At 41.9% G+C, this 24,601-nt stretch overlaps 1 protein-coding gene across 31 annotated transcripts in view; it reads right to left on the bottom strand.

The window, feature by feature from the left end:
* The window catches only part of RBFOX1 (RNA binding fox-1 homolog 1), a 1,496,801-nt gene that overhangs the window by 602,530 nt on the left and 869,670 nt on the right, over window positions 1-24,601 (bottom strand). For 2 of the 31 annotated variants that reach the window (XM_080981490.1, XM_080981496.1), the window contains exon 2: window positions 10,610-10,733. The exons of the other annotated variants lie outside the window; for them this stretch is intronic. In XM_080981490.1, the coding sequence (XP_080837616.1) occupies window positions 10,610-10,733 (124 nt within the window). The remainder of the gene's footprint in view (window positions 1-10,609; window positions 10,734-24,601) is intronic. 31 annotated transcript variants of the gene reach the window in all.

Here is a 24,601-nt window from a genome sequence, read left to right as displayed (position 1 = left end):
AGATGTCCAAATTGGTGAGCACCACTACATCTCGTGGAATCAGATTCCATTGTTTATCTCAGAGCTGTGTGAAAAAGTACCAGATGTTTCTTGTGGTTCATCAACACTCACGATACGGGCTGCATTCACACAACAGTTTGTTCCATTTCCCTGAGGTATCCCTAACTGATAAACTTTCACATTACATTTGGGCCTTCACCCAACATAAAAGCCACTTTCTGAAATCTAGTGGAATATAGTGGAAGTTTAGGACTCATTTCTGTGTTAACTGCTTACAGGGGGGGGGAAAGCATTTGCAACCCCATTAACTCAGGAAATTGAGGGAGTGAAGTGATGGCAGTTTGGGGTGGTATCATAGCATACAGTTCTTTCCTACCATTTTTATGGGTGAATCATGGGGGGACAGTAGCAGACATACACAGAAGGGTTGTCCAATGATGTTTGTTTATGTATCAAACCATGCCCACTGGTGCAAATGAAATTTAGCATGACATACCAGTATACTGGTCAAAAAGTCACACTTCCCTAATGTAACAGGTACTGCAGTGTGAAAGAAATGTTTGGGGGAAAGGACAGAAGAGCTAGTTTTATAATCAGGAAAACAATATTCCCCATGCCTGATGTTATGTACTGAGTTGAATAGGATCCAAACTGCAGCAGTCTGATTGGTCCTAGAACAATAGGATTCAGAATGCAGCAGTATGATTGGTTGGCAGGAACCACCCAATCATGCTCCAGATAGAAGTGAATCCGCAACCTGATTGGCTTACAGTAGAATTCCGGAATTAGCCAATCATGTGCAGCCCATTGTGTAAATAATGTATATAAAGCAGATACTTTGAGGGGACATTCATTCATTCCTCCTCACCACTATGAGCTGAATAAAGAGCATGAAATCACTTTGCGACTCTGAGTATATTTCACCTGAATACGCCCACATATTAAAATTCACGCAGGAGCTTGAAACCACTATCATAGAGAACAGTGATTTGCAAACACTCTTGACTGATTTAATATGCTTTTATACAGGAAACATCACACTTTTTTCTTTTAAAGCACAGTTCAAAAGTTGACATGAGGAGACTCTTTCCTCCCCTATCAATAGTGACTCCTAAATTCAGTGATTTCCCTGGAAATGTCCCAGTTTATGTCAACTAGCAATTTCACCACCCATAGGCAGAATAATAGAGTTCCTCGAAGCCATAGGATAATCTCTCTTTAGCAAACCGTGTCTCCCACTTTAAAGAAAACTTTGATTACACAATGGGATCTTGCACGCCTGACAGAAATTCCCACTTCATGTCCCAGAAGCCCTTTCTGAGAGGCTCAATGAAAAGCATCAGCTTTTAGGGCAGACTGAGGTCAGCAAAACCCAAAGGTCACAGGTCATTAATATCAAATATAGCAAAAATATATGGCAAAGGGATATCAACCCAGGTTCATGCTCCTATACATCAGACGGTGAACCACTGAAATAGTCAAACATTTGGAAAAATAGGAGGGAGTATGAAGAAAACTGGAGGGAAGCTAGCGCACAGGTTGAGGTGGGGAAATTTCAACCACTTGCTCTCAAATGTAGTTTCAAACTGAACAGCTCCCATCACTTTGACTGTGAGCTCAAAAATGAATCTTTAATACAAATTGCAACATCCACACCTTTACAGTAATGACCTGTTTGATGTATATTGTATCTATCTATATTAATTACATCATTAATAATACTTTCTTTGAAGCCTGCTCTGTTAATATAAGGATGCCAGGCAATGTATTTCCATCCACTTTCTCAATTGCAAATCATCTTTGAGAAGAAAGGATTGTACATCTAACTATGAAACACTTAAATCATATCAGATTTTTTATTTCCCGGTGATGCAGGGAGGGCGGGGGAAGAGAGAGATTGAACTGCGGGTGGAGGAACAGGGCTGCTGTGTTATTAAAGGTGTTTTGGTTGACTTATTGTACTGCTTTAATGAGATTAACAGATTAACTAAGCAATTAACATAGGGTACAATCTAGCCACAACTGAGTGTTCTTAAATCCCACTGATTTCAGAGGGGGCAAGTGAAACATGTACCTAACTCCCTCCAACTGAAATCAACACAGGCTAGGAATCACAGCCATTATCACAATGGTAATTTACAATAGGCAATACTACACATTTCTTTGCAAATGTGTATACACATATTGAATCAGGCCACCAGTCCATCTTCCTCACAGTATGGTCTACACCAGGTGTGAGAAACCTTTTTGGGTTGCAAGCCAAATTGGGAAGGTGGCTGAGACCACCCACCTGTCAAATGTGCATCTTTGTAACTCTCCCCCTATCCCTTTTGAATTCCCAATCTTGGAACTTTAAAAAAGGAGTGTGGGGAGACTTGCAAAGACTTTAAAGCAGCCAATCTCCCTGAGATGTGTGTGTGTGCTGTTTTAAAGCCTTTTGCAAAAGTGCTTTTGGAAACACCCACCCTACTTTTTCTTTAAATGAAGGAGAGAGGGGTGGCTTTTCCCCCAGTACCTATGTGAAGCACATTAAGGCAGCCCCCATTGCTCCTGATTCAGCTTCTCAAATGCAGGGAAAGCTACTCCTTGGGCAGATCTACACTCATGGTTTATAATGATAAGGAAGGGTTAAGGACATAAGGGCTATGTTTTGCTTGTAACGTTAGTAATATATTATTAAAATGTGACACCAGAGGGCGCTGCGGAGCAACCAGGAACCAGCAATAGGGAAACTGTGTTGTTACAGACAAAACAAGGTAAGGAACGTTTTTAATTTACCAGTATGCCCTGTGACGATTTAGAACGATATATCTAATAACATTAAATAGGTCAGTGTAGATCCACTCCCCACTTGGGCTATATAGAAACGGGAGGCATTGATGTGCCTCTTCCTCCTGAGGTGAAGGTGGGGAGAGGAATCATAGAATCATAGAGTTGGAAGAGACCACAAGGGCCATCGAGTCCAACCCCCTGCCAAGCAGGAAACACCATCAGAGCACTCCTGACATATGGTTGTCAAGCCTCTGCTTAAAGACCTCCAAAGAAGGAGACTCCACCACACTCCTTGGCAGCAAATTCCACTGTCGAACAGCTCTTACTGTCAGGAAGTTCTTCCTAATGTTGAGGTGGAATCTTCTTTCTTGTAGTTTGGATCCATTGCTCCGTGTCCGCTTCTCTGGAGCAGCAGAAAACAACCTTTCTCCCTCCTCTATGTGACATCCTTTTATATATTTGAACATGGCTATCATATCACCCCTTAACCTCCTCTTCTCCAGGCTAAACATGCCCAGCTCTCTTAGCCGTTCCTCATAAGGCATCGTTTCCAGGCCTTTGACCATTTTGGTTGCCCTCCTCTGGACACGTTCCAGTTTGTCAGTGTCCTTCTTGAACTGTGGTGCCCAGAACTGGAAACTACAGCAATTTAAATAATTAAATAACAAACTCAAATATGTCTGACGTCTAACTAGGGTGTATGTTTAGAAGCAAAAGAGAATATAAATTACATTATAGCTGTGGTTTTGTAGAACTCTCCCCATTTACTAGATATATAAAGCACAACTGTCCTAGCAAACAAGGTGTATACCAATTTGTTATAATAAGCCAATTCTCTCTCTCTCTCTCTCACACACACACACACAGAGAGAGAGAGAGAGAGAGAGATGTGGCCAATGCATTGCCAGTTCAGTTATAATAGAGTCAAACTCAGCACAGCAATCTCAAGCTTCAAATGGATGGATACCCTCTTTTGGAACAAATTATATTTTGCACTGATGCATTTGCTCGCTGTGAAGTGAGGAGTGAAAGTCCTGCATCCCAGAGACACAGATGTAATAAAGAAGAAGAAAAGAACAATAACAGTAGTAATAATCCCAAACATGAGCAGTTACGATTACAAAGAAAGGGTTTGGATAAGAAGATCCAAAATCTCACCCCCACCCCTTGTTACTATTTTTTAAAAAAAATGATCAAAGAAGAAACGATCACACCTCCCCTCCATTCACTTTCTCCATGCCATGCATGATTTTAAACACCACTACTATTATCTTACTCACCTTTCCTCTAAACTAAAAAGCCCCAAATGTTGCAATATTTCCTCATAGGGGAGTTGCTCCATTGCAGAAATCCTCCACATAGCCCTCTATGGTAAGTATTACTGATGAACATCACACCCCATAGTCACCTTTGACTGGACTTACCCGCCCAGGGGTCCTTTACCTTACTTTTTACCTTTACTGCTATTACTGATGGCAGTGCTTCCTATTGTAGGAAGTTGCTTGCGTAAGGGCCAACTTTTAAGTTTATGGCAAAGTGGTGAGTTGATCAGCCCCTTCCCAGTTCACAGTTTTGGCAGAAAATTAAACTTTAACTGAACTGAGTGCAACTACTTAGACAAATCTGTTAACTTTGGTTTCTACTTTTTTCCAGTCTTATAATGTATTTTTGTAGGATCACTTTGCCCTAGTAGATTGCTCGGCTGGAAAACCTGCCTTGCAAAATTCGGAGAAATCCAAATTCTGAAGGATGGTGTTTGCCTGTTGTTTTTGAAAGTGTAAATTAGGTAGGTTCATCTTCAAATGTGAACTCAGAGCAATTTTCACCCCATCTCAAGTGAGGTCTAGCTGCACCTATTTGGGTGTGCACCTACATGGTAGTGTTAAAGGGAATACCAGTTGCTGGGAATCACTATTGAGGAGAGTTGCTGTAGCACTCAAGTCCTCCTTGCAGGCTTCCCAGGGCATCTGGTTGGTTATTGTAAGGACAAGATGCTAGAATACATGGGCCATTGACTTGACTCAGAAGGACTCGTCTTATGCTCTAAGGGAGCATCTACCAAGCAGTCCCTAAATTCATAGTATATTGCTGGTGAATTTTCATGAGGACTTGAAAAAGGCAAACCACAAACTGATATGGAAACGATAGAACTGAGCTTCATACTAGAAAATTGAGAAACTGTGAGAAAAACCAAAACTGGCAGATTTGCATATCCCTTTATCTCCCACCGCCCGCCCCCCCAAAAAAGATGGGGAGAAATAAAAGCTTTTGGAATACCTCACATATCCCATAAACTGACTTTCAGATTGTCTCAAGCTGTCCTGGCAAAGCCAGCCCGTTATCTCAAACTTTTGGAAAGCATTCACTTCATTCCAAATCGCATCACTTTTCATAGAGCTGTTAACACTGAGACCCTCAGAATAATTGTGCTGGTAGCAGCTCACTCTCCAGGTGTCCTGGTGATGGATACAGTAATAATTCAGTGACAGGAGAGTTCCTGCTATGCTCAAAGATACACACATTTTGTCTTTTTTTTTTTCAACCTCCACATTGCTACCCAAATCAAACCAGTATGCATTCACAGGAAGGAAGCCAAAAACATTAGCTTCACTCAAATCTATCTGTACCTATCCTTTCCTTCAGGGAATTCAGGGCAGCACACAGTAGGGTTTCTGTATCCCATTTTATCCTCGTATTAATTCTGCAAGGTAAGTTTGGTCAGAATGAGACACAACACGTGAGCTCTGATTGCACATCTCCCCAAAAGCAACACAAAAGGCAAGTGATGTAATGTTAAAGGTAAAGGTAAAGGGACCCCTGACCATTAGGTCCAGTCGTGGCCGACTCTGGGGTTGCGGCGCTCATCTCGCTTTATTGGCCGAGGGAGCCTGCGTACAGCTTCCGGGTCATGTGGCCAGCAGGACTAAGCCGCTTCTGGCGAACCAGAGCAGTGCACAGAAACACTGTTTACCTTCCCGCCAGAGTGGTACCTATTTATCTACTTGCACTTTGATGTGCTTTCAAACTGCTAGGTTGGCAGGAGCAGGGACTGAGCAATGGGAGCTCACCCCATCGTGGGGATTCGAACCGCTGACCTTCTGATCAGCAAGTCCTAGGCTCTGTGGTTTAACCCACAGTGCCACCCGCGTGCAATGTTGGTCCACACTAAAATATCCAGAGTCCACATTCAGGCAACACAATGTCTTTGTTGGGACCAATAAAAATGTCACAGTATAGTGTGCAAGTTTTTTGACTTCTCCAGAACTCTTAATCAGGGTGAATGTTAAAGAAAGCAGGGGAAGGAGAGGGGGGAATGGTAGTTTAATGTTGACACCATTTAGTCATAATCTTAGAATGGAGTTTAAGCTGAGTTCTACCTGCTTTTAATAATTTCTGCAGTTCGGAACACCTATTCCATTAAACACAGCTTTGTAGGGAATATATATTTCATATTTTCAGGACCATTTAAGAATGCATTCTTCCCCACCATCCTAACTCCATTTCCAGCATGAAGAATGGTTTTCTTTGTGTTGGTGTGTGTTGGGTGTGTGAATGGATCTCACAACCCTGCTTCTTTTGGGTAATCATGATGCATTTAAATCTGCTATGAGGGTGATTACATTTTCTTTTTAGTGACATGGTACAAGGCCTTATTTCAAAATCATTCCTTTTTGCACTTTAGCATGTTAAATTTATAAGCGTCATACTGTAGGGTGTTTTTTTTGTATTTTTCTCCCCATATTTTAAAAGTGTAACTGCCTTATCAAATATTTAGCTGCGTAATGTCTCAGAGTTTTTTACAACACTGAAAACCACTTTCTCAAAGTAACCATCAAGAAAGCTGTGGCCTTGCATCTCTCTCTCTCTCTCTCTCTCTCTCTCTCTCTCTGTTTAAACTTGGCTGGACTGCAGCATTTAAACCAAGGTGAAGTGAATGGTGCTTTGTCGGCCACCAACAACTCCCAAAATAAGAGAAACGTATTATCAATATTTAATTGGACAGAGCAGAAATATAACATGCAGTACGTATTTCTCAAAACGAGAACTATTTTCAGTATATGGCAATTTGTTTTCTAATACATCTTTTACAAACCAGAAGCATTTTCTTCCTTTCATAATACCAGGCTCCTGGCAGTTTAATAGCACCCCCCCCCCCAAGACATTTGATAAATCCTTACTTGGGTTCTGTTTCTAGTGAGTTTTTAATACTATTAAGGGTCTGAAATTCATCTTTTTTGGAGTAGGCTTCAAGGGGAGAAAATGCTTTTTACCACTATATACAACTAAAGACATCCAGATTAACACTTTTATACTGCAAAAAGGTCATTTGCTAATTTTTCTTCAGGGTGGTGGTGAAGAATTAATTAGATATTTTATTGAACCAACTATATGAATTTTGACCATATTTCATCTATTCTCATAGCATGTAAAAGGATGAGGAAACTCCAGTCACTTTTCTAAGTTGCATAGGGTGTCTATCTACACATTCCCCCCAAATTCCCCTCTCTCCCCAAAAATGCATCTCCCTCAATATAGGACATATGATACTACAGATTTGAAACAAAAAAAAATATGCATGTGGTAGTTTATATTTATAGCCACAAATTTAGAAACAGTAGCTAGAATAGTTCAATTGAGTTTAGTTGCAGGAAAAAAGTTTTGTCAAGCCTAGCATGTTTGTATGCCTTTTTTATTTTTTAAACTATTTTAATACGATAATGTTACTTCTCGTGTTTTCTCATTGCACCAGCAACCAGAAAATTAAGAGTCAAATTTGTTGCTCAGCTCTTAATGTTCTTTATGCTTTGTTATGCCTTATAGGTAAACAAATAAAACTATTACACACCATATTAAATTGAAATACAGCACATTTCACCAGAGTGGAGGAGAGTGTGGTGTGTGCTTGCACAGTCTGCTCTCCAGACAGGGCCAGATTTAGGTTTGATGATGCCCTAAGCTACTGAAGGTAATGGGGCCCTTTATATGTCCAGCTGTCCTTTGTCAACAAAAAAAAGTCACTGTTTTTTGTGTTGAATATATGCTATATGGTAATTTATGGACCTAATAGGTATCTAAAGCCATTCACACATAACAAAATATGTACTTTATCAAAGTACATCCAGATTTTTTCCCCTTTCATTTTTTTTTGGGGGGGGGGCAAGAGAGTGAGGCCCTAAGCTATAGCTTGTTTAGCTTATATGTAAATCTGACACTGTCTCCAGACACTAACTGTAGACCAGCAACCTCATTGCTGTAGCCTGGGCAGAGTCCGTCCATGTTCAGGTCACACTTGATTTCATTTTCCTAATGTTTCCTTACCTGGTCATTTTCACGTTTTAAGTTATCTTCACATGATGTAAATCAACTTTTGGAAATCTAGTGGAATGTAGTGGAAGTTTAGTGCTCATTTTCATGTTAATTGCTTTCAGGGAAAAAGCTCTGTTTGCAATCCCATTAAGCCAGAAAACTGCAGGAGAAAAGTGATGGAAGTTTGGGGAAACAAGTACGTACAAAAAGGGTAGGGAGTGGCAAAATGTCTGAGTTTCCCTCTGTTGTTCACTGGTGTGAATGAAACTTAGCATGGTAGTATATCGGCCAAAATGCCATAGTTCCATAATGCAACAGGTAATGCAATGTAAAAAGAATGGGGAAAGACACAGAAATAAGCCCCAGGAAAACTAAGAATAATTCCCACTTCTGAACACACCCTGTCTCTGAAAAGCTTGCAGTGATGAAGCTCACCACAAGGGGCAGCTGTTTCTGACAAACCTGAAATAAGAGACTTTGATCTGTAAAACAACTCCAAGGTATATTTCCTGCAGATCTACATATGGCCTGGATGTCTGCTAAATGTGAACATTTCAGAGACACGTTCTAGTGTCTCTTGTTGTTCTGAGCAAGGAAATAAGTGGTGTAAAATATTTTAAATAATTATGACAGAACCCCTTCCTGAATTTCAGATCACACATAGACTACGGTGCTGCTTTGCACAAAAGCAGATATTTCCCCCCAAAGATTCTTTTATTCTCTCTCTCTCTGCAAAAGGCCTAGTCACAGAGGACCGCAGTGGCTCAGATTTACTGCCATGCTTCTTAGAGAAACTAGAAAACTAAAATACCTAAATCTTAAAATCTTCTTCCACCATCCTTTCAGACAATACCAGCAAATAGTAGATTACATTCTGAGTGAAATAAACATTTGCTGTGTTAACGTCACATTTCCTTAAGAAATTAAATCATACCCAACTGTATTTTGATATTCATATATATTATTTTATGAGAATAAGGTTCATTTCTCCCTGCCAAAGGAAAATAATGTAACCCCCACAAAAAAATTACAATTACAATAACAGCATCAGTATGTTTTGCCTTGTATCTCTGGTTCTACAAAGGTTAGAATCTTTTTATTTTAATGAAAGCTTAGAATTGGTACATTATGTTTCACTGGAGGTGGGGGAATAACTGCCCTCTTCCCATCCACCCCTACAGCAGATGCCTAGGCCTATCATTTTGCTTTTAGAGAAAGCAAGAAATATACCACTAACCCCCCCGCCCCCCAAAAAAACCTTCTTTAAAAGGAAGAAAATCCTGAGAAAGCAAAGAGGCCCCACTTCAAACAATCAATTCCCTCACCATGTAGACTTTAAATACCTTTAAAGTATTGCTGAAAACAGCAAGGTGAGGGTGGGGGGAGAGAGAGAATAGGCAAAGAATTAGTCAATACTTGTGTACCCCGGAATTAATTAAACCGTCAAAGAAATCAATTACCCACCACACCCCCTCCTCTCTTCACAGCCCAAAGTTACTGAAAGCTCAATAGCTCTTCCCATTTCAGAAGAAAACGTTGTGGGTATTTACGAGTTCGGAAACAAATACGGTATCAGAGTTAATGAGGGGCAAACCTTTAAATGTTTGTCAGAGTGGAACACAACAGATAAAGACCGATGTGCCTGGAAGCTGACCAGGGAAGATTCTAAAGGTTGCTTTCCAAGTAGGGCAGCTCGGTGATGGCCGTGAAAAAAGAATTCTTACCTCAAGTTGATGCATTATTATTAATGATGGTGTGACAACAGACCCACAGGTCACCACAGATTAAGCCCCCAAGCCAAGGTCCTGTCAGATATTAGCTGTGCAACGCAAGAAGAACAAAGGCAAGGGTGCCATTTTCTTTGTTCAGCCAGTCTTAGGGTTAGCCAAGCAGAACTATAACCAGCCTATGGTGACCATATTTATGCACTGGCAAAAAAGGAGAACAGTGCCATACCAAAACAAGAAGATGACAAAAAATGGAGGAGTGGTGTTACCTTAAATTGGCAAATTCTGATTTATATGTGCTTTGCAAATATAGAAATAATTACAGGAACTTCAGTAGTGCTGCCATACAGCTCAGCATAGTGGGGTGACTGTGGACAGTGGACCAGCTCAGTGTGCTGTCCATTCATGTGTGTCTGACCTCATTCATGCCCCTTTCAAGTACTAACTAAGGCTTCCTACCCCAAGCTCTTCTAATTCACAAAGTGCCCACCTTGTGCATCCATGCAACCAGTGGAGACTGCCCTTAGCCAGCCTCCCTCCTCCTGCCTTCTTAATTGCATCTAGTCCAGAGTTGTCTATCAACTTCCTCCTCCTTAGTGCAAGCTCAACAAGGAGGATGGAGCCAAAACTAGCATGAGTTGGCTCTGCCTATCATGGACTCTGGTACCACCTACTGTTGGTCTCCCCAACCAACCAGTGGGCACCAGCCACCACAGATTACAATATTGTTTTGGAGCAGTACCCCACTCCACCCCCCAAAATAAATCAATTACATAAAAAATGTGAATCCCATTCATACATACATAGATCATCCAAAGGGGGTGGCTGTGGTAAGGGGGTGTCCCTGACATTACTCCTTCCTCTTCCTTCTTCTGGTCCCCCAGTTCTACTCCTCCTGCTAATTGTAGCAACGAGGAGGTGATAAACCTGGGGAAAGGGGGAAGAAAGGATGGGGGGGTGTCACATGCTGGGGGAGAAACAATTAGTACATCGTCTGGAGTCAACAACAGCTGCACAAGTGGCTCAAAAGAGAAGAAACCAGCAGATGGAGAATGATGGCTCAGTGGAGGAATGAGTGGACTCAAACACTATTAACTGGATTGTTGCAATAGGTTTCATAGGGGGTTGCCCTTGAAGAGGACTTGGAAACTAAAATTGGTCCAAAGGGCAGTGACTAGAATGCTGGCTGGGGTTCCCTTCAGAACTCATATAACCCCTCATCCAAAACAGCTGCACTGGTTACCAGTTTGTTTCTGTGCCAACTCCAAGGAGCTCATGTTAGTTACAGGTTTAAAGCCCTAAATGACTCAGGTCAAAAATAGCTGAAAGACCTCCTTCCCTGCTACAGACCCTCTTGGATGTACAGATAAGCAGAGAATGCCTTTTTGGTTGTTCAACCACCTTCAGAAGCTCAGGGGGTGGCCCTAGAGAGAGTGAAGCTCCCTGCCCACAGAGGTGCATCTGGCAACTTCATTATACAGGTTCTGGTGAATGGTGGTTGCACATATCTGGAGGACCAAAGTTTAGCCATATCCACCATAAAGTGTATTGATTAGAGCAGGTGTGGCTCTCCTTATGTTCATAGATTACCGGTACAACTTCCATTACACTTGGGACACTGTTCATTCTGGCAGGGAGTTGGGAGTTCAACAATATATAGGGCAGGACAGGTTCTTCATTCTTGCATTAGGGTTGCAGATTTAGATTGGGGAGACACCCCCACCCCAAGCTCTTCTTGGATATCACCAACATATTGTCCAAATGATGGTGCCTATCTGAAAGCAGAAACACCACCAATGGAGAAAATGAGAACTCCTGAATGTATTAATGAGCTGTTAATTCATGTGCCTGAGATTGTGGATTTTATTAGTGCCTGTAAATCTCATATGTATCGAAGTCCTGAGATTTCTGAAACTCTTGTAAATTAGCTCTCAGTACTAATGAAACAGTTGTTTAGGTTGTCAAAGGGACTGGATTGTGAAGGATTCTGGTGTTGAAATAATTACTGAACCAAATAATTAAACTATGCTGCAAAATTACTCTTATAGCAATATTTACAGTGTATTTTCCCCTCGCTCTCGCTCTCCCCCCATCTTTCAAAGAAACAAAGCAAAACCCTGAATTACGATGCTTATTACAGATGAAGCTGCACTCGTAATAGTCTTAACCAACGATAAATTCATTGTTCTAAAGTTACACAAAAGCTGGTTTCAAAGTAATTTGTTTTTGCTCTACAATCTATCTAAGCATCTTCCGGTGCAGACTGTTATATGCATTCTGGAGATTTCAGAAATTTCATAGGTACAATGCTGAATTTCAAATAAGGAAGATTCAATGACATAGTGGTTCCCCACCCTCCCACCTCCCTTTAGTGCCAGGGCCATTATCTGCAACACTCTGTCTGACCTCAGCAACCAATGCAGAGAGAAATTGTAAGCAAAGAGCTAATGAATGGGAAACACCTGTTTCATACAACCTGAATTCGATAAAGATTTTTTTTTTTAATTTCGTCTCATCTCAAAAATGCTTCCTTAATTCCATGCAGAGGAGGGACTGAGGGGAAAAACCCTCCCCCTAAAAGCACATAAAGAGACAAAGGGTGTCACCAAATAAATTCTACTCAGAATGGACCCACTGAAATGAGTGAATCTAGGGTAGTCATGCCCATCAACTGCAATGGATCTAGGACTAGTGTTGGGTACAAACCAAGGCCACAAAAGGTGCAGACATGCTCCTACCATCAGCTGCACCATCAGCAGGCAGAAAGGCACCTACAACTGAAACAAATGCTCACTCACTCACAGGCAGAAGCTCCTTTCATCTCTCCACTTTGCAGATGGAAAGGAGGGTGGGTATTGTATCTTGGCATCTAGCGAAATTTCATTATTTTTGAAAGGGGTCATGTTCAGTGCAGGAGAGGCTGTGCCAGTGCAAAGAGGTACTGAACAGGAAGAACCAATAGTCTCTTATGTATCTCTTTTTTGAGAGGTGGGGGTATTTACTGAAACCTTCCATGGGCACCTTAGAAGATACCAGTGGGCACGCAGGTGCCTGTGGGCTTCACAATGGTGATCCCTGTCCTGACGCATATCATTACCTGCAGCTGGTGAAGGAACACACATGACAATATTGTAATAGGGCAGAGGCACCACCGCCTCACAAAGAAAAAGGAAATATATCAACAAGGGGATAGCTTTTGGGTCAGCATCCACATGTTTATACACAACAAAAAGTGCTCTGAGGCCTACCTATCTAGCACTGGGTTGGTTTTGTTTTTGTTTTTTGTTTAAATACACTTAATCAAAGCATAAAGCTTTGTGCACAGGGAAAGGCTACTTGATGGTTTAATTAACACATCTAGCACCCTCTCTTAATAATAACTGAAGGCATCATGTGGCTAAACTTTGGATATCCACAGTGGATAAAGACAGAGAAAAACCTATCAGCTCTTAGTGTGTAATAAAGTGTGTGTGTGTGTGTGTGTGTGTGTGTGTGTGTAGAGCGTAACAAAATGGAGATTTGTGTCTGATTCTGAAGCCTGGAGGCTCTCAGAGACATGGAAATGGAATTGCCACCTGTCTTCTGTACTGAGCTGGGAAAGCTTGTGATGCAGTGGTGGTCCTGCCTCCCCTCTTCTCCCAAGCTCCCACCAGCATGAGTGTGATGTGAATCAACAAGGTACAAGGTTAATGGAAAGGGGGGGTTAAGAAGGGGGGGGCTGGAGAAAGAGAGAGACATCAAGAAAGAGAGAGTGGGAGAGGAGAGGAGATGGCTCTACATATGTTCTAGATGAAAATATAGCAGCCAAAGTCATTCTGGGGGGAAACCCCAAAAGACTTTTGAGGGGGTTGACCAGTGTGATGGCAACTGAATAAAAAAAGGTCAAAAAGGTAAGGTGGAGCATTTACAGCAACTATTCACACACTGAGTCGTAATTTAAACAGAGGAGCATTTTATTGCTTTGCACCGTGGGTATACTGCATATGTTCTTTTTGCTGTTTATATGACTGATTAAAAATATACAATTGCATGATTTAGACTAGGTCCTTTGGAAAGAAGTCTTTGAAACTTAACTGCAGTGCTCAGGAAGCGGATAATACATGGCATATCCTGTTTGTTTGTGTGCGTGCACTATGTACGTCACACACAAGCTGCATATACAAAAGAAGAGTGCATATATTTCAATATCTGAATGTATAAAATATGAGTGTATATACCTATGTCTGCATTATTCATAGACATGACTTCTAATCTTTGTCAGAAATGCTACTGTAAATCCTGGAGTGTGAAAGGAGACACAAATTATGTTAATAGCAAAGCTTTATGATCACATTTTGTTTTCCTTGCCTGAAAAATCTTATCTTTCTGTTTCATTGTTTGTTTGTTTGTTTGTTTGTTGTTGCTGTTGTTGTTATGTCTCAGTTTTCAGTATCTGTGTCCCTAGAAATTAATGTTTTTTCCCCTGCTATTTTGCTGATCATTCCAACAAAAAGATGGAGATATTTTGAAAGCATACAGTTCCTTCTTCCTTTTTTCTGCACAGAGCGTATCCCTCCCCCCCTTGGGAAACCCTAATGAGAACATACGGGCTTAAACCTGAACTGGAAAGCTTCATGATTTCCCACAAATTAATCACACCACCACATCGAGGCAATTACAGCGATTGAGCTAATCATATCTACACCTTGCATGAAATTAGCTGGCAGGAGACCTTAAGCTTGCAGGGAGCTAGACAGAAAGAGGTTAACTTTGCAGAAATCATCTCTCTCCAAAACCTTTGATGCTAAGAACCACACTGATTTTCAAGGAGAAACAGAGCCTGAAAACTTTAAAAGGCTGCACAGGTAACAAGAAAATGGGGGTGGCAGCCTTAAGTTTTCATTGTTGCTATTCCCCCCAACTCTCCATAACCTTGCAAGTCTGAAATGTGTAATAGGGAGATTTGGAAGGGTGATAGATTAAAATGTTCCCCCTTTTTGCATGTGTGTGTTGATATTTAATGTCAAAAAGGGAGGAAGCACATCAAAGTGTGCGTGTGACATGTTCATTAGATCAGCTTTTGACAGGCTGCTAAATGGTAGTTCAGAATGAAGAGCAAGAGAGAGAGAGAGAGAGAGAGAGAGAGAGAGAGAGAAGACCTTCCTGTCATTAATTACCCAAACATGCACAGCATTGAGCTGAAGACTGGGGAATGGGAAGCAAAGTGCTGACTCCACAGGATTTACACGCCAGCGACTCCACTGCCTCTCCCAATTTGCAGGAGAATAGGAAATCATGAACAATTGATATGCCCTGTTAGCTCCTATCATGGGGAGGTAACTCTCCCATAGCCTAAGGGGTACCTGATACACTTTAACACTGAAAAATAAAAGGTAATGTGCTTGGCAAAAAATTGGGAGGGAGACTGTGTGGAGGCAGAGAGAAGAGAGCGGGGAGGGAAGGGACCTAACCTGGGAGTCTTGAAGCAGGTTTGAATTGTAGCACATGAGACAGAGGGAGAAAGTGAGCAGGGAGAGCGCAAGAAAGGGTGCCAAGATACTAATTTTGCAATTTTGGTTGTGTCCAATGAGTCAGGCATTTGTGAAACTAACCATGTAAATGGGGAAATGGCTTAACTCCTCTCTGCAGCTTAATGCCTTATCCCCCACTTCCCTCCCATCCTGCCCCAATAACCTCTTCTTTTTTTGAGGGGGGTGGGTGGGAAGGATCTGCTGGGTTCCTTTGTTCCCCTGCATAATGCAGTTACTTTCCCCAGCTTAATCCTCTAGAGAAAACTAATCAAGAATGGATAAAGCTTTCCCTCTTCATGGAAGAGTTCCCCCCACCCCGCTGTCCCATTTGTTCTATTTTGCGAACAAGACTGGCAGTGCCAGCAAAGCTTGTAGAGCTAAATGTTTCAAGATTGTTCCAAGCAAATTGAGCTAGCAGGTCAATGCTGTGTGCGGCAGTGGCTGCTGCTGGTATTTGCGGTTAACAGACTCCAGATCTTTTGCATGTGTGTTCTGATGCTTTGGGTGTTTCGTGTTCAAGCAGTACAGCTGCAGGTTTCACTGGGGTGTTGTAAACAGCTCCCCAAATCTACAAGCAAAAACACCAAGGGAAATGCAGTTTCGCAAGGACGTAGGAAGTTGCCTGATACTGTGTTGGATTGGCCTATCTAAGCTCGGTAACGTCTATGCTGAGCAGGAGCTCAATTCTCCAGGGTTTTAAGCAGGGAGTCTCTCCCAGCCCTACCATAAGATGCTGGTAACTGTACCAGGACTTTCTGCATGCAGAGCAGATGCTCTTGTCACTGAGCTATAGTCCTTTACAACATCAAATCAGACCACTGATCCATCCGCCTCAGTATATTACAGCCGTAACAGAATGGTCCTGTTTCCCGCTTTACTGAGGACATATGAAGGCATCCTCTGTTTGAAGCAAAGTCCAGACCAAATCAGGATTAATGATTTACATTCCAACAAAACCAGGGAAAGATATTGCTGGTGTCTGGTTATTCATCTCATGTCCAGAATGGAAATCAATCCAGCAGATACAATCAGTACTCAGTCTTGTAGTTGTTTTCAGTTAAAAAACAATACATATCAATGCATCAATACTGTTTGCACTGTGTCCTTCTGCATCAAAATGAGTGGTGAGGAATAATTTAATGATAATATAATTAATCACAAAATTTGCCATGGAAGGCAGAGAAACAAAGAACATAGCTTTTTTTCTGCCAGAAGCTGAACTTGCAGTGTAAGGGAAACAGTGTTGCATGTGATGAACACAGGTTGGAATGGAAATTGATGTGCTCATTGGAGCCAATCAGTGTGAAAGGAGGTGACTGACTTCTAGGGCCACTGGAGAAGGCATGCAAGAAGAACACCAAGGAGATGTTCAGTATGCTCCAAAGCTCAGCATTTAGGAACATGAAAAACACAAGGGGCTTTGGTTTCAAGAGAAAGGTGTGCGAGTTCTGTTATGCACAATGGAAGTTCAAGGGAAATACAACTTTACTCACTCCAAAAGATGGTATTAGAACACCCCAAATCATTTGACCATGTACACATGTGCACAGGAAATGGTGGATCTAGTTGAAAGGCAACACATTGCATTTGTTGTGATAATCCCTAATTATTAATATTGTATAATTATAAAATTATTGTATAATAATGGAAGGAGCCACGGCTGTGAGGGGTGTGATTGTGACTGTGGCTATCATGAAGGGACCCTGCACTTTTGAAATTGCTACTACATTACTGGTGACAACCCAGCACACACCAGGTTCATAAACAATAAAAGAAGAAGCAAAGTAATCATAACACTAAACACAATTATGGCTAATAATCTCACCTCCTAAAAATACGGAAAGGCTAATTAAGTTAGCAAGCTACAAAATAGGTCAGCCTTATTTTGTGAAGCTTGTGACAATATTACCATTCATGAAATTTTATTTCACGGGTTATCTGCTCAGAGAGCTTCAACTGGTTTCTCTATCCATGTTTCATAAGGGCAAAGATCATTTCAATTTCTGTGCTATAGCAGAACTATCTTATTTATCTCTTCATTTCTCATATGGTACCACATATTTCCTTCCTTCATATCCAGTGAATTTCTCCCTTACAGTGCAATTTTTCAGCTCCCAACTTCCTTCAGAATGCCTCTTGGTTTTTTAGGGGGGTGGGTCTCCTTGTCCTCTTTATCTGAATTATGTCTGTAGATCTCAGATGGCACAAGTGCTTCTCCGGCTTCTCTATGGACTGCACAGAGAGAGAGAGAGAGAGAAACCAACCCTAACAGAATTCATACTAGGAACTCATTTTCCTCAGTGTGGCTCTCTAACCTAAAGGAAGGGGTACACAAATAGGGGGGAGATGGCAATTGCACATGGTACAGAATTAAGCAAGTGAATGGTTCCATCAATTTGGGGAGGGAAGTCACTTGCATATTGTTTCAAATGACCTGGATAGACTGCAGTTAGGTGTCTTTTATAGATTAATAAAGCAAACAAAGACATAAAGTAATGAGCCAGGGAATATTTTCATGTTGCTCTGAAATACGTTTGACTGATTTATAGGGCCTAAGAAGCATATTCAAAAAAGAACACAGTGTCTAGTCCAGCACATTGTTCTCACAGTGACTAACCATATGCCTATGGGAAGCTTGCAAACAAGCCATGAGTGCAACAACACTCTTCCCATTTGTGGTATTTAGATGCATAATGCTTCCAGCAGTGGGGGAAGGACATAGTCATGGTGGCTCATGGCCACTGATGACAAGAAACCAGACATTCTTTATAGTCACACCTATTTAGGAATGACTCAAGGGAAGGATTTGCAGTGCAATCTGATTGCATGTGTGTGTGTGTGTGTGAGAGAGAGAGAGAGAGAGAGACAGAGAAATACACTGGTGGTTCTCCTGCCTTATCCAAATATCCCTGCCTGACTTTAGCTGGCAAGGCAGAAGTAAGGGCAGGGGGGAACTGCATTAGTGCTGGGCTGAAAGCTGCTCCCCAATTATGTAGGGCTGTCCAATCCTTTGCAAATCAGAGAGCAGTTTTCCACATCTTTTGCAGGTGGAGAGCAAAATTTAAGAAAGTTTTAGAGAGGGGGCTTACTTATTCACCTTACTTTAATGTATAATGTCAAATGGTACTGTGAGAGTTCTGTGTAGTAGCAAGCTGTATTCTAACTCTCTCTACTCAGATGTCTTATTGATTTTAATGAACTTACGAGAAGACTGAAGGATCTGGCCAGTGGCCCATCTAATCCAACATCCTGGTCTCACAGTGCCCAAGGAGATGTCTATGGGAAGCTCAAAAGCAGCACCTGGCCACAAAAGCAATCTACCTTCCTGTGTTTTCCAGCAACTGGCCTTCAAAGGCATACTGCATTTAACAGCAGAAACCTACTCCCAGGTAAGTGATGTCAGGATTGCAGTCTAGGTTTGTGTTCAACTCCATCCAGGTCAGGCTATCTCCCCACCTCCCAGACCTGGGACTAGGACACATAACACCTCTGTTTTCTTAGGATTCAGCTTCCATTTATAGGCCTGCATCTAACCCATCACTGCCTCCAAGCATTGGCTGAACACCTCAACTGCCTCTCCTGATTAAGATGGAACAGAGAGATAGAGTAGGGTGACATCTGCATATGGATGTCACTTCACTCCAAACCTCCTGATGACAGCTCCCAGAGGCTTCACACAGATGTTAAATAGCATGGGGGACAAAATGGAAGGATGGGACACCACAGGACAACTCCCATGATGCTGAACAAAAGCCTCTCATGTCTGCTTTCTGGAGGTAATAGAGGAACAAATCACACCCCCAATCCACATGTCCCTGAAATGCCTCAGAAGAATACTGTGATCAACAGTATTAAAAGCCACCAAGAGATCAAGGAGAATGAGCAGGGTTGTACTCATCAATAAGGGTGATGAAGGCAGTTTCAGTACTGTGAACAAGCCTAAAATTATTATTTTATATTTCTGTGCAAAGTTTCTTTTTGAATAATGGTTATTGACCTTGATATAGAGATCGATAGATTGAAAGATTGGTGTATTTCCCCCCCTGTGGTCTAGCTTTCTTTTCACCTGCACCCTTCCTGCAATTACTGCAAGTTCCTCCTTTTCTTAACTTGAACAAAAGTAATCTCTGCCACCACTATGGGCACAGATTGGAGGCATGGATTCTTATTATTTCTTTAGAAAGTAAACCCATGCTGATTATTCCTTCTTTCCCAAAGGAAGTTGCCAGTGCTAATGAGTGTGTTAGAATGAAATTCCAGAACACTGCCAACCTGGGGCATTTAACGAATCAGTGTCATTTAAATATTTCTGTAATTCTCAGAATAGGAATGAATGTGGATATAATTGTATTTAATAAGTAAAATGATAATCTGAATAATTTACTACAGAAAAGTAATTACGAACATTCACTTGTAAAAAGATAGAAAAGGAAAAAGTTTCCCCCTCTTCCCCCATATTCAAAATTGCTCAGAATAGATTACATGCTTTAGTAATCTAAGAAATCATAAAATGATTACAATTAAGGGATTTGTTAATAATATATACTGTGTTTAGTAACTTTATGGGGCACTGAATTCATTTCCATTTTAATTGTGAAAATGATACACTGGAGTAGCGTCTGCCAAATTACTCATTTGGATGCTTAGAAAAGTGAGGCAGCCTCGGTCTCTCAATTATGACCTGTAACGATGCCCATATTTTTACGGCAGAAAATTAGGAAACTATTGAATTATATTTACAGTTGCAGTAAAATGTAATGTGATTGTTTTGAGTCTGTTTCCTCCCACATTCTCTCCTAACATTGTCAGTAACAACTATGACTTTGTTAATGTGTCACAGTTCAAATAATTAACAGAGTTCACAGGGATCATGCCTTTGCTGCTTATGTGGGGGGGTGGAATTCTGGTGGTATTTCAGTGTACAGTTTTCTCCTGCTATTTTCACAGGTGAATCATGGGGGGAACAGAAGGCCTCATGCACATAAAGGATGGTGACATGTCTTATGTTGTTTGCTACTATGTCGCACCACACCCACCAATGTGAGTGAAATGTCAGTGTGACATGGCAGTATATCAGTCGAAAAGCTACAGTTCCATAATGCAACAGGCAATGCAGTATAAAAAGAACATGAGATGCTTAGAAAGTTGAGGTTCTTTTAATCTGTTTTAGTATGTTTACCTATGTATGTTTTAAAGTAGGGTTGTAATTTTGTCTTGATTTTACAGCTTTCTCTTTTGCAAACTGCTTAGAGTTTTTTGTTTACAACCAAGCTGTGTATAAATTTTATGAAATAAATAAACTGGGGCAGAAGTGCTAGCATTATAACTAGGTAAACTAATGCAATATTCTCAATGTCTGAAGGCACATAGAGTGGTCCCAAACACCTTGAAGTATCCCATCATGAATTCACTCCTTCACAGGGTCCTGCATGAACCAGTTCAACTGTTGAGCTCCGAATTCCTGAAATATTGTAATTATTCAGCCTGCAGTAGACTGTCTTTACCCATTTATACAATATGTGCAATGACTATGGTACCAGTGGGAACTGTATAGTAGGAGTCACTTTTTTTTCAGCCCGTAAGAAAAAAATAGCACATTATTTTCTTATGTTAGTGACTTATTGCTTCTCTCCTAGTTCCCCCATCCAATTTCTGCTGGAGTATACTCCCACACAATGGGTTGCATTCAAAGTTGCACTAAGTATAATGAAACATCAAAACAAGGATTTCAGTTTGCTCAGGAGGACTTACCCCCCTCACCTCCTACTGTGTCCTCCCCATATTTTCTGGAGGTTCCCCCCAGAACCTCCAGAACAAATTTGAGAAGGGTGGTGGAAAGGTGAAAGTCAAATTGCACTAGTGACTGTTCTTGCACTGATCGGACACAGTAGTAGAATACTGTTTGTGAATGTGTTCATTCTGCATTCATACTGATAAAGTTTGGTTTTGGAATCAGACCCAGACATGCATCCAAAACCATTTGTTCCTTCATCAAAGACTAACTACGGTATGATCTCAGCTGTACGGCTTCTTTGCTCAGGTTTCTACAAAAACAGTAGTTGTGGGAACTGAATATACGCCTTTTGAAGAAAACAAAGCAACAGACTGACACAAACATGTGTGTGCATACGCTCATGCATACACACACACACAAACATAAATGCCACACACAAGTTTAGAAAACTTTCACAAGTCCTGTGTTGCTTGTGTGTTGCCAAGTAATTATTTCCAGTTCCACCATTAACCCCATTGACTCCATCAAGGCAGAATGGCTGAAATTGCACTTCTCAAACACTTTGGTACTTGAAACGTTGACAGACTCAATAAACCCCCTGAAATGTAACATGCTGCTGCTGTCTACAGAACAGCTGTGGGCGCAAATAGCTTCCTTTTAATATGGACAGAAAGGCCAAGTGAAATTTTAATCAGACAGACAAGGCAGCTCTCTGAGAATACTAAAATGCCAAATCTTCTCAGTTATGGTAAATGGGGGGGGGGGACTTTCTTAGATCTGTAAACCACTTCTGTTAGCTATCAATTGAGCATATTTTCAAGATCCCCCTTACCACCACCCCACCTTAAATTTGTTTTAATTAACGCTAAAGCGTTCAAATGTACAATCTGAGGGAGCCAATTTTCTACTACCTAAAGAGGGATATAGACTGTTACTTTCCCACCTAGTCCTTGAGCCTAATCAGGTCTGAAATTGATGGCAATTTGGTTTGGTAAGATGTTTCCCCCCAAACCACATCCATCTGCCCCACATCTGATATCAGTTTTGAGGCAGGTAAGGGAGTGGCTGTGGGATGCGGGTGGCGCTGTGGGTAAAACCTCAGCGCCTAGGACTTGCCGATCACATGGTCGGCGGTTTGAATCCCCGCGGCGGGATGTGCTCCCATCGTTCGGTCCCAGCTCCTGCCCACCTAGCAGTTCGAAAGCACCCTTAAGTGCAAGTAGATAAATAGGTACCGCTTTATAGCGGGAAGGTAAACAGCGTTTCCGTGTGCTGCTCTGGTGCCAGTTCGCCAGAGCAGCTTCGTCACGCTGGCCACGTGACCCGGAAGTGTCTGCAGACAGCGCTGGCTCCCGGCCTCTAGAGTGAGATGAGCACACAACCCTAGAGTCTGTCAAGACTGGCCCGTACGGGCAGGGGTACCTTTACCTTTACCTTTTAAGGGAGTGGCTATGAAGACATGAGGGACGCGGGTGGCGGAGGGACACGGGTGGCGCTGTGGGTAAAACCTCAGCGTCTAGGACTTGCCGATCGTCAGGTCGGCGGTTCGAATCCCCGCGGCGGGGTGCGCTCCCATTGCTTGGTCCCAGCGCCTGCCAACCTAGCAGTTCGAAAGCACCCCCGGGTGCAAGTAGATAAATAGGGACCGCTTACTAGCGGGAAGGTAAACGGCGTTTCCGTGTGCTGCGCTGGCTCGCCAGATGCAGCTTGTCACGCTGGCCACGTGACCCGGAAGTGTCTTCGGACAGCGCTGGCCCCCGGCCTCTTAAGCGAGATGGGCGCGCAACCCCAGAGTCGGACACGACTGGCCCGTACGGGCAGGGGTACCTTTACCTTTACCTTTATGAAGACACAGTTAAGGAGCTAAAAGCAAACTCCAAATTGTTTATTTGTAAGCAGGACTCACTGACAGGGCCAATCAGCTGATTAGAGCTGTCAGTAAGTTCCTTTTTGTTAATCTGCATTGGTTCTGGATCCACCTATTATTGGTCTCCCTGCCTTCAGCCCTACCAGTCCCTATGGCCACTAGTCACCACAGCTACAGTCCTTTCCCAGTGGTTGAAGAGGATAAAATACTTTATTGTTAATTTTTTTTGGGGGGGGGGGGAGGATTGGCAAATCTGTCACTTTTTGGTTCTTTCAGTTTCTCATCAGCTTTTTACTGTGAATTTATCCTAATATACACAAGTTTGTATGCATTTCCCCTACTTTATATACATTTTTGCAGAACAAAAATGCATTTGCTTATGTTGTCTTCACCAAAACATGCATCTTCTATGCACACTTTACCCTAGTGTGTTTTTGTACACATTAATCAGCTGTAGGAATTGCATTGAAAAATTTGGAGATTTGTGAATGTTAAAGGTTAGCTGTGTGATGTGTACTCAATCAATTTTTTCTCTCCCATCCATAATGGTGAATAACATGGTCTCCAGAAGCTTGTAAAGATTCCAAGAATGGGACCACTGTCAATAGCATTTGCTTAGTTCTACACATTAATTTTAAAAAGACTGCAAGAAGAGCTAATGGCATTTTAAATAACTCCCACACCACAAACAGAACACTCAGGCTCCTTGACATATAATGTTTACAAAATGGTCTTACAAACCACTGCCCCTTTGGACAGCCAAAGTAGAATGGCTCACAGAATGTACCTTTCACCATGAGCATGGAGACCCGTTAAAGTCATGTTTAAATGCCATTTTAAAACTCTTCTAAAAGGTACGGTACTGCTGTGATATTTTAATTCTCAAAGGAAAACAAGGCATTCCAGAAAGGTGTCTCTCTGTTACATGTTCACCTGGGCTCATTATTTAAGGTAGTAATTACCATATGGGGTGGGGGGGCTGGGAAAAACAAACAAATTTAACACTTAAGGGTTGCAGCAAGCACAATGGGCCCACCGCCCTTGGAGGAGGGGTCCTGTCATATTTCTGAGGGTCCCATGGCTCTAGGATTGTCTAATTCTCTGTGATCTATGTGTTGGTTGTGACTGGATCATTCATTCATTCATTCATTCATTCATTCATTCCTAAACAGGAGACACAAGGCAACAACCAGCTCTCTGAGAATGAGAGTACCCATTATGACTCAGCCTGCTTGCGACGTTACCATCGTCCCAAGGCCAGAGCCAGGGTTGTGTATACTGAGTCCCTAATTAAACGTAGCCTCTTGCCTTCTTATTTCTTCTCACAATTCCATACTTTCCAACTTTTTGTGGGGTGGGGGAGAAATACACATTTTGGTGCAATGTATATCAAATGACCAATGTTGAACAGTGCTTTAATGTGAAAATTATTGATCAATGTACCATGGGTGCTAGCACAAATTGGCTGCCACAAGCAGAAGAACACAGATGTGTCAGCGCTTCTCCATGTGCCTCCTCCACATGAGGTGTGGGAGGTGGCAACAAGAAACTGGGCCTTTTCTTCAGTGGCTCCCTGTTTGTGGAACATTCTCCTAAGGCATGTTTGTCTGGCATCTTCATTATATATATTTTAGGTGCCAGGCAAAAACATTGAACTGGGCCTTGGGCTGATTAATATTCTGCT

The sequence above is a fragment of the Podarcis pityusensis genome (genome assembly GCF_964106645.2).
Source record: "Podarcis pityusensis genome assembly, chromosome: 14".
NCBI classification, from domain to species: Eukaryota; Metazoa; Chordata; class Lepidosauria; order Squamata; family Lacertidae; genus Podarcis; species Podarcis pityusensis.
Note: the sequence above shows the minus strand (reverse complement) of the source record. Positions and strands in the feature narration are given on the sequence as shown.